The 10,778-nt window shown below is 41.5% G+C and overlaps 1 protein-coding gene across 5 annotated transcripts; it reads left to right on the forward strand.

The window, feature by feature from the left end:
- The first annotated feature begins 2,550 nt into the window (after nt 1-2,550).
- Nucleotides 2,551-4,394, forward strand: LOC112343574 (eukaryotic translation initiation factor 2-alpha kinase-like). 5 transcript variants are annotated; one of them, XM_024667268.1, is made up of 9 exons: nt 2,551-2,712; nt 2,779-2,801; nt 2,864-2,980; nt 3,034-3,090; nt 3,153-3,278; nt 3,347-3,805; nt 3,853-4,007; nt 4,060-4,226; nt 4,284-4,394. In XM_024667268.1, exons 3-9 carry the CDS (start codon nt 2,872-2,874, stop codon nt 4,285-4,287), a joined length of 1,077 nt encoding a protein of 358 aa, XP_024523036.1. In that variant the 5' UTR covers nt 2,551-2,712; nt 2,779-2,801; nt 2,864-2,871; the 3' UTR covers nt 4,288-4,394. The 5 variants fall into 5 exon arrangements, with proteins under 5 accessions (XP_024523036.1, XP_024523037.1, XP_024523035.1 ...); XM_024667269.1 differs by having other exon boundaries at nt 2,779-2,796; XM_024667267.1 differs by having other exon boundaries at nt 2,779-2,980.
- The last annotated feature ends 6,384 nt before the right edge of the window (nt 4,395-10,778 follow it).

Below are 10,778 nucleotides of genomic sequence, written 5' to 3' on the forward strand. Positions count from 1 at the left end.
CGAATGAGAGCAAGACAATTAGAACATGTGGTACGTTTCATTAAGTTGCACCTCCGCCAACAATTTCAATCTTTCTAAGAACTTCAGACATCTCCCACCTTGCTTTGTTGGTTCGATCCAGCTGAAAATTATTGACTTGCCAGAAGGAACGAAAGCAGAAAAGAATTCCTTGATATGTTTCGTTACATGTATACTTCTTTTCTTTCTGGCATGTCACCAGTTTTCTATGTTGGATCAAATCAATAGAGCAAGGCGGCTGTATGAAAGATTGAGACCCTCTGCATTAGCTATTGCATCAACAACCCACAGATGTATGGCTAAGGGAGGGATGGAAATGAGTGGGATGACCATAACCTAAACGAGACGCAGACAAGGTGGCTTTGACAACCTCTTGGTCATCTCGTCTGTGCTCAAGCAAAGTATCCATGAAATCCGTTGTGGGATCGGATTTGTTGGCTTTGTGTTCGTCGATGATCTTCTGGCTTTGTGTTCTTCTGGCTTTGTGTTCGTCGATGATCACGCTATCTTTGAAGCAAGCAGGCGCTTCGTCAGCGACCAGCTGCGCCAGCAGAGCAATGTGACTATCTTCTGCTGGCCCATAGAATGAAGCAATGGAGACTCGAGTTCGCTCCGAGTTGACAACTGCTCGGTGCTCCACACTCTTGTACGCATCATTGGAAAGAATCTGAATAACACACAATCAAAACCTGGAAATCTCATGCATGCACGACTATGACGATCGAAAGAAAGCTTACCTGAAGTTGATCTCCAATGTTGACAACAAAGGCGCCAGGCAGAGGTTTGATCGGCACCCACGCTCCACAGTGTACAATCTGGAGGCCATCTTTCACCCTGGTGTCCTGCTGGAGTATAGTGAAACCGTTTGGATCCGCGTGAGCGTCCAGTCCGATTGTAAGCTCCGGCTCCGGACAAGGTGGATAGTAGTTCATCCTCATCGCATGCCTCTCTCCTCCAAAAGCTTCCTCCAGAGCACCACTTTCCAGTCCCAGTGACTCCGAGAACAATCCAAGCACTCTTTTCGCGGCGACGAACGAGACGTGGGTGGGGCGGACGACTGAATCGCTGGCGAGGGCGAGGAAGAGATGAATCGCTTGCGCGCTCTGGCCGTTTGCGCAGAGCGTCGAGATCACGATGTTACAGGAGAAGGCGTTCTTGTGGACGAGATCGTGGAAGACGGACCATGCGTCCGGGAGGCTGGAGCACTTGCCATACATGAGGATGAGGAGATTGCTGAACAAGGGGTGGTGGCGTAGGTCGAGGGTGGCGGCCAGGCGGCGGTGCAAGAGCTTCCCTCGCGGGAGGGAGTTGGAATCACCACATTGGCGCAGAAGAGTCGCGATTTGGCGTGGAGATGCCTGCAGGAGGCACCGCGATCACTCCTCTTGCTACTTCGCTGGATGTCATGGCAAAGACACACTCTCTCTCTCTCTCTCCATGATCCTGTGAAGAGCTTCATATGGATCATCACATTTTTTGTCAATAGCTTCACATAGGCACTAAACAACAGACATAAAGGAACTCAGAAGCAATCAGTCTTCTAAGCATCTTATCCTCCGGCATCAAATGTTGGATCAGTGATGTCCTTTTTGAAGTCTCGCTTGTTGTTTGAGGTGGGCACGTGCTCCTATGGGGGTGTTGCAAAGCTGTGGGCTCTCAATGTAAAGGGGATTTCCTTGGCAAAAGAGCTTGAAATTTTGGTGTGCTGTTTTTCTTGTTTTACCATTTTGTTTTACATGAGACATGTAGGAAATCCTGAGCTCAAAAGTTCACTAAGATTCATTTGCATAAACTACACTTTGGCAGAAAAATTATAACATTTATTACAAAATACAATAATCAGTTAAAAACAACCCATTCATCATCGAATGGATCTAGGACGTACAATTTGCCTTGCTTCTCCACACATTGTCCAATATTCCAGCGATGGGTAACTTTGGTAAAATCCACACACTTTGACAGCGCAAGAAGGAACGGGGTTACATCTGCCAAGAAGTGGTCATCCTTTGACCCCTCAAACTTTGGAGCCACCACCACGCTCTCTTGATGACCTTGGTAGAAGTCAACAATGTCATCCAGTGCCACCACCCGCTTGAAATCCCGAAACCCTACATGGTCAAGATTCTTGACTTTCGTCCCGTCCTTTAGAACAACGCAATTGCCACCATGTAGCCTCCTTGACACAAGCCCCCCAGTAGGATCCAGATGGTCAACCACAAGGTTGACATACTTCTCCTGGGCGGCACTAAACACCACGATATCGTACACTTTTGAAACCTTCCCCAGAAATTCATCTACGCCTGGTCTCTTCATGATGTGGAGTGGTGCATCATCGTCGAATTCCATGCTGAAATCTACAGAAGAGACGAGATCCTTATGAGCGTATACCAGTGTATTGTCTAGATCGAGAATGAGTGTCTTCTTCATGATACCCTAAAAAATGACTCGTATTCCGTGGAAATGTAGAAGGGCCACAAAAGGTGACCAAAGGTGCCACGTCTGCCCTAAACTCTATCCGACGTGGCCTTTTTGTATTCTTGTACCCTACTATTGGCAAAGCCCAAGGGAGCCGGAGGAGCGCGTCGATCCTCAATGCAGCTTAGATTCCAAATCTAGGGCTGCCGTGATCGTCTGGCAAGGGCAGAGGTGAGTGCGCTGCTGGTTTGCGGCCTACTGTTGGCGAGGCGGAAGGAGGTGAGCATGCAATTGTAACAAGTTTGTTGTGAATCCATTGACGGACAGCTGATGTGCGCATTCTAGGCTCCAGCCGTTGGATAAGTGCAGTAACGACTCCTCAATCTCTTTTGTGCTTTCAGCAACGACTCACAATGTTAACACTGACCAGAGTCCACCATGGAGAGGAAGAGAGCTGCTGGTCCGAAGAAACTACACACTCAGAAGCGATCCGACGTCATGCTCGAAAGGACCCGCCCACTGGATCCGATTAACCGAGCTCGATCAGGTTGGTCAAAACTTGAAACATCTGCACTTGTCTGACGAAGATCCTCGTTGAAGCAGGAGCAGGAGAAACTGATCATGATGCATCCGCGTTGCAGGCTGCTCCTGACGCTGGTACGAAGAATTCCTTTTGTTGGCTGACACGACTCTTTGCTGGTTTGATTCATGACTTGCAGAATATGTTCGGCAATTCCTCGCAATGGCGCAACGCTTGGAGAGATTCAAGATGCTCTCGGCGAATGTTGTGAGCGGGATCGTGGAATCGATCCAAAAGGGAGGGGAGACTCCAGTTGCAGCAGCAGGTGGATACAATAATTTCTCTCTTTGGCATCTTTTCGCTTCTGAGTGGCCCCTTGTCTCTCTTGTCCAGGCCGCTTCTGCAGCAGCTACGAAGTGCTCGCTTGTGTTGGCCAGGGGGCGTCCGGGAAAGTATACAAGTGCCGTAGCAAGGAGGACGAACAAATCTACGCCATCAAAGTCATCAAGGTTCGCACAGCAACGAAGTCCAGAGACCAGGATGTCGCGCTCGTCTTCAAGGAGGGAGAGATGCTCCAGCGCTGCGAACACCCCAACATAGTCAAATACTTCGACATGTGGAAGGAGGAAGGCGAGCCGGGCAAGTCGAAAGTGTACATTGTCATGGAGTTTTGTGGCCGCTCGCTCCAGTCGGTGCTCCTCGGCGGTGAGTCACCACCTGCAGATGCGTTTAGGCAGCTTCTTCAAGCTGTGGCGCATGTGCACGACAACGTGGGTGTTCATCGGGATATAGCACCACACAACATCTTCGTCACAGACGATGGACGCATCAAGCTGGGAGATTTCGGTCTTGGTAGGCAAATGAAACATCTCTTCCATCTCTCATTTGTTGGCTTACAGCTAAAAATAAGGAGTCCATGCTCGAGACCGAAAATATCAAGAAGGGGAGAGCAGTTTACTACTCTCCCCAGCGCCGGAGCAACTCAACCTACACTGACATGCTTGCGCTTGGAGTTATACTCTTCGAACTTCATTGGAGGTGTCCCCCGGACCAGGTTTGGCTGCAGTTTGTGCAACGTGCTTGCTTAGTTTGGTGAATCTGTGTAGGAAAGGGAGTCGGTATTGATTGACGTCCGGGATGGCGTTTTACCAGCAGACTGGGCGTACCAACACCCATCAATTGCGCCCAAGGTGTTGGAGCTGGTCGCAGCAAGACGCGACCAGCGTCCATCCGCGCGCGACATCCTCTGCGATCCTGCCTGGCAATCTGTTTGGTGAGTTTCTTTCATTACTCTGATTCTCTGCTTGGCTTCTAACATGTCTGTTTGCAGCTGATCGTTGTAGTTGTTTAGATTTACTTGCTCCTTTTTGTCATCTTTGTAGTCTTGGTCTTTTTCAGCATGCTGATTTCGATTCAGAAATATGAATTCGTTGCCAGTTCATTGCATTTCTGCCAGGCCGAGTTGTTCTCGATCAAGGTTGCTGAACAACTCAAGGGCTTCCGACATTCTTGTAGTCAGGTTCGGTTCAAGGAACAGGATTGGTAAACAGCACATTGACGGGAGATGCAACAGCGTGGTGTCCACGGCTGGCTTCTTGTAGGGTCCATGCATCTCACCTCAAGTGGGCAGAGATCGAGTGGAAGCTGGAGAGCTATCCCAATTCTCGGGAGATGCGATGAAGAAAATGGCGGGATTGTTGATTTTTGTAGAGAGAATATTCGCACCTTTGACCTGTTGACCTTTTTACAGGGAAACGTTTTCCTACAGGCCTTTCTGAATTGAATCCAAGGAACCTGGAAGTCAAAACAAGAGAGTAGCTTCAGAACACTCAAAAGCTCACCCCTGCAAGTTCTGTTGTGGTACAGGGTGAATGAGTTCCCCTTTTTTGACGAGTCTGCAAAATTATAGAAAGGATGAGTCAAATGGAGAGAGAGAGAAATATATATATATATATATATATATATATATATATATATATATATATATATATATATATATATATATATATGAATTGATCCAGGTTTCTTGTTTTTTTCATACCTTGAGGAACCAATCGTTCAATTCCACTGATTTCTTTGCATACTTGAATGCAAAGAATAACAAATAATGAAGCTAGGTGCTTGGTTAGATTGAGGCAAGTTTTCAAATAGCTAGAACAATCTTTAGCTCTTTTAAGTTGTTTAGTGTTTAACCATCATGACATCAATCTTAAAACATGTCCAGAAGTTGGATTTTGTGCCCTCTAGATTAATGATGTTAATTTTAGACTCTTTGTCAGTGTTAATCCTTGTAATTTATAGGATAATATAGAGTTTCTCATATATTGTTTTTCAAATTTTACTTGATACTCTTCCAGTTCTAGATATGAGGCAAAATAAAGAACTTCATAGTATTTTATATGAAAACTTTAAAGTTGCAAATCATTATGACCGCCATATTCAGTCTCCTCGCCATTGGCACCAACAGTGTTGACATTCTCATGGCCATCATCTTTGTCATTCGGCATGTCTTCATTGTTGCCTCTTGTAGCTTCTTGGTGGGTTGGTGTATAATTTGGCATCTCTAATTCCCAAGGACAAGCTTGCTTTATTGCCGCTGGAAACTTCATTGTTGTCGGGTACATGCCTCCATCTCTCACACCATGCTTTAGGAGTCGTGTGCATACCAGTGTTTCGAGAGGAATACCTCTATATTAGAGATACCTATAATAGAATATAAACAAATTGAGTATAGTTGAGAAATTGTATGTTACCTAAAAGCCGCTCGACGCATGAAGTAAAGTTGGCCAAGTTGTTTATCAAATGGAGTCGTGCTTGTGGCCTTCTTTGGCAGCCAGTCCTCTCCGAGTTTTATAAGCTTAGTGGTGATGAAGTCCTTGAATGGAAATTGCTCAAGATCATCCCCTATAAAAGGTGCTAGACACATCTCCCCTTCATATACAGTTAGTGAAATGTAGACGGTCCTCCTCATCACAGTCTCCATTATACTGTCCAAACCTTTTTCTCCTTCCCTGAGTCTGTTATTAAGGTTGTTGAGAATGTGTATCTATTCCTCATATGTAAGCTTTGACTTTGAGATGTTGTAAATAATCTCATCTGGAGTCTTGCCCACTAAGAAATAACTTTTGTGAGTAACCTTCATGTAAACGCAAACAATACTTACTTTCATGACAAGAAATTTCTATTATAATATCAAACCACTCCTTTGGGCGTCGAGGGTCAGCCACACTAAGTAATTTCTTTTCCTTTGTCTTCTTTGTGTTGTTGATTTTCTTGTCAATTGTAGCTAATGCTCCAATAGTTCTTGATCATTTTCAGCTCGATACGATTGTGCATATGCATCTTGCTTAACCTTCACCAATAGCTGAAGATAACACAAACATTCTATGATAAGAAGTATACTTGGAAAAACATACCTTACTCCACACAGCTGTTATAAAAGCTATTGGATTCTTGTACCATCTATTAGCATCTTGACGACCTTGATGATGCCGAATAAGTGATGCTAAATCATCACCATAGTGGCTGCAGACTGCATCCTCGTCGAGATTGGCAAGAAACCGGATTTGCTCAATATCATGTACTAGGCTTCGTTTCTGCACTGCAAACTATCCTAACTTGCAAAACACATCTTATTTCAGAAAGTTTTCTTTGCCAACATTTTGATCTTTCTCTCAGTTCTATTTCATTGGAGGCTGTGATTTGCAACAACATTGGTGTAGTTGAACAATTGGAGTTTCTTCTTTTAGGTGTAGGTGAAGGTGGACAACATTGGGATTTGCAACATTCCAAGTCAAAGGAGATTCGAGTTTTTGGATCTCCAATCAAAGTGCGAGGCTGCAATCCTGCCAAAGTGAATGTGAAGCAAGATTCAGTCGTCATCATTTCTTCCTATTCTAGTTCTAATGAAGATTTTAGTCTAGTGCGAGCTAAGAATTTCCAAACTCGAACTACACCGATATTCAAAGTTGGTTGCAATGCTTTCCAGTTTTTGCACCTCTCTATCGACGTGTGTTCCTTTCCGAATAGGCCTGTTAGCGAGCTCCCATCTACATACAATGGCAATATCTTCTTTGAATTACCACTTTTTGTCAGCTCAAAACAAAAGGGGATAGAGACGAAACAGGACTTTCACAACTAGTGCAAGATTAAGACCACACATTTCCAGCATTTCAAAGGCACAGTGTCCATGGTTCATTGTGGTGGGTATTTGGATTGTGTGAATAAAGCATGCAATTGAGAGCGTGGTAAAAAACTCCATATTTTTTGAAGGATCTACAACCAATCCTCCCATCTGTGACACTATTGGTGTTGGATTCAAGTGTCAGTTTTGCAAGAATGCTCCATTGTGTTGTGCCATCTACGGGGCCAAAATGTACTATTTTCTTCCATGGGATGGAGAGGCTAGTAGAGCTGCAGTATATTGGCATGCACACACATCCAATGCAGGAAGGGATACAAAGGAGTTCAGTCAACCGTTTCAAAGATGCAATGCAAATAGTGACTGTAAGAAACTCATCTATAACTCTAAAGCATATTCAAAAGACAGTGCTTAAGGATTTTATCACAAGCACTTTACTTGATCTAGACTGCAAGAATACTCAACTGGATGAGACTAGCTTGCGGGAGTTACTACGACATGTGCAACTTGCAACTAGCCTCAGGAGGTATGAAAATATTATTACATACTTTTCAATAATATCTCTTTTACATTTTGTTTTATTTAGGATAAAATCTTGGATGTGTGAATCTCGAGAGGGGAAACTCCAATAAAAAATCAACTCAATCCTTGAACTAAAATGGATTTATCCCTACGAGTTTATCCACTTTATCAAGCCAGATTTCCAATTAGCATTTAAAGAGTTGTGCAAACAATGGCAGGCTGCACCTTCTGAAGAAGAGCACGAGGCAAAAACAAACAAAATCTGAATGTGGTGGCATAAAAATAGCCATACTGACGTAAGTTGTCTACCACAACTTGAGTCATGGTTGAGGTGGTGGGAAGTTAGAATGTTCCAATGGGGATATCACTCTTTTTAGATTGGTTTTTCTTTTTTTCCTCTCTTTTTATTGCTTTTTAATATCATCTTTTTATAAGGATCAACTACTTAAAGATCTTGCATACACCCCAACTTTGAATCTCTCAGAGAGTAAATATTGGAGCTGGCGTTCCTTTGAGGCAGGGAAAGGGAAAATGAGTCTATATGAAGCATGTCTATCAAATTTGATACACGCTGTAGAGCAGTCTTCAAAAGCCTTGGCATTTGAGGAAGGAAGATACATAGGAATAGGACTTTCGGTTAAGATGTTACAAGAAGAAAGTGACTCCACCAGCACAAACAATGGCAACTGCAGTGGAGGAAGTGGTCCGTGGAACATCTATGGAGTACACTCCTCGGGCTTCTATTGGTGATATGAAGACCATCCGCTCAAAGCGTCACTTTTCCTTTGCTGGTGAAGATGTTAGCACAGATCTTGGAGCAAAAAGCTCTCACAAGCTTGATGTTGAGTATCATTCTGCTCCAAGACATCACCCCCCAACTGAGCCACCTCAAGTGGCTAATGAAGAAAGTGCATCACAACAAGTTGAAATTACTTATCATAGCGTAGAGCAGAAGCAATGGGCAATCCATCGAGTGCCAGCAAAATCAAATGTAAGGTGTGTGGGGATACTTCCGAGGGGCAAGTGTTGGGCTTGGATCTGTGGTAACAAGTCTGCTTCTATTCCAGCCCCATATTTCCATGGGGAATGAAAGCAAGTAAAATTTTCAAGATGGTGTTGGTTATATTGCTACAACATTGATGTCAACCATACAAAGTGGCTTGAAGACACTATAGAGACTAAACCTGATGCAGTACCTAAAGAATGGCCAGTTGCTAATGGGGTTGCGCTCACCTCGGATGAGATTGAAAACCTTGAGAAATCTGGTTTTAATCTTGAAAGGTAAGGCAGTTAAATTTATTGGTACCATCTCCAAGTAGAAGCAAGGTAAAATAAACTTGGCTCAAACACTTGAGTATAAGATTCTCTCCACGAAGTACATCATTGCGTTTGCAAAGGAGTACATAGTCAAAATAAAAGGTGGAAAGTACACAATTGCCATTCAAGACTTTCCTTTTTGCACATGTTCAAACTTTACGAAATGCGAGGAATATGGGAAGGCATATGCTTCTTGTAAGCATATGTACTACATCTTCATCAACATCTTACACCAAGATCCTAAAGTGGATATTCATATACACCAAGCAAGCCTTACTATTGCCGAGTTGCAGAAAACTTTTGGAGCTAATTAGATTTTCCAGCACTATCGATGTTTATTCTCTATCAATAATATAAATTAATTATACCTTATATAATTAATAAAAATATTTTATTATTTCACTTTTCATTTCATATACTTGTGAGGGTTCTTTTCGTAATACTACCCATAGTATTCGTGAGTCTCCATTTTTGTCTTTATCATCTCAAAAAATATTTCATAGTAGTCTTTTGGGTGCGTGATGTTGCAATGTATTGTGAGAGCATATGTACTATCATAGTTGTGTTTTTTCCCTTTCAAATGATTATATGTCCTTATATATAATCTTAATTCAAATTTAATAATTTTAAAATTCTAATGAACCTGACATTTACTAGCTAGAAAGCACAGAGTACAAATTTAAAGAAGTGACAAGAATACTTTTTTTGCAAACATTTTATTTTATGTTCTAACAAACGTCTCTATCATTGCATGTAGTAAATATTTAAATTATTAAAACAAGAAGTGTCCTTTAGAACATTTTTATCTATATAATATATAAAGAGTTATGAAATTATTAAGTTCACCATAACTTTAAAATTTTAAAGTTTATAATGTTTGTACTAAATTGCAATTGAAAATTGAGCTCAACTCGTGAGCTCAACTGTTCTACTCGTGAGCTCAAGTATGGTCTGCACTCTGGATCAGGAAGTTATTAATTATTTTTGTTTTATTTCTAATCTAGATGTAATATAAAATAAATAAGGAAGTATACAGTAACTTAAAAATGAATTTTGCTTACAGCATTATTTATTATATAGCTAGCAATATAATAATAATAATAAATAAATTTGCTCTAAATTATAAATAAATTATAAGAAAATATGTCTCTGATATATTATTTTTCAATTATAGTTAATCACTTGGATCCCTTGGAAATGATGAACTTGAAAAGATTACACAATGGCTAGTGCAAAATTTGTTTTAGAATCTTGTTGTAGAGTAACTAATAGAGCAACAATAGTATGCATAGCATTTTTAGTTTACTTTAGAAAATATAGTGTAAAGCATATACCTAAAATATTTAATATATAATAAAATATTCCTCATTCTAAGGGTTATAATTTCTTGCTGTTAAACTTTTCTATAATTCATTTTTATCAAGATTTAATTCTAATATTCTTGGGGGATGGGGAGGGGGGGCAGCTTCCTATTTACTCCACTAGCTAACATGGTATGGATCTTAAGCTTAGACCTAAGCCAAATGTAAAATAAAGATAGACACACCTTTAATATCCTTGCGCTAGACCATTAATATGTTGAAATAATGATTTAGCTTTGTTTTACATGTTTGTTTTAATGTTGGGATGCTAAAAGTTTTAAGACTATTTTAATGTTGTTTTGTGCTCCTGTTTCATCGCTCCTTAGTTGCATATTCAAGAGTTGTTCCATACTTTTATTTTTTTGTTCATTAGGCATATGCTTAGAAGTTTGATTCTATCATTTTGTTTAGTGGCCTAAGGCCCTAAAACTTAGGTGTTGCCCTTAGCACACATATCTCAAAAGTTAGGTCTGTTCCATTGCTA

Source organism: Selaginella moellendorffii, unplaced genomic scaffold (assembly GCF_000143415.4).
Source record: "Selaginella moellendorffii unplaced genomic scaffold, v1.0 SELMOscaffold_166, whole genome shotgun sequence".
NCBI classification, from domain to species: domain Eukaryota; kingdom Viridiplantae; phylum Streptophyta; class Lycopodiopsida; order Selaginellales; family Selaginellaceae; genus Selaginella; species Selaginella moellendorffii.

What these genes read in the sequence shown, in the direction of transcription:
- LOC112343574 (XM_024667267.1), top strand. Translation starts at nt 2,872, where the DNA reads ATGGAGAGGAAGAGAGCTGCTGGTCCGAAGAAACTACACACTCAGAAG. An exon ending in GACTCCAGTTGCAGCAGCAG is followed by an intron (nt 3,279 to 3,346) that starts GTGGATACAATA and finishes TCTCTTGTCCAG; the next exon opens with GCCGCTTCTGCAGCAGCTAC. An exon ending in GGAGGTGTCCCCCGGACCAG is followed by an intron (nt 4,008 to 4,059) that starts GTTTGGCTGCAG and finishes GAATCTGTGTAG; the next exon opens with GAAAGGGAGTCGGTATTGAT.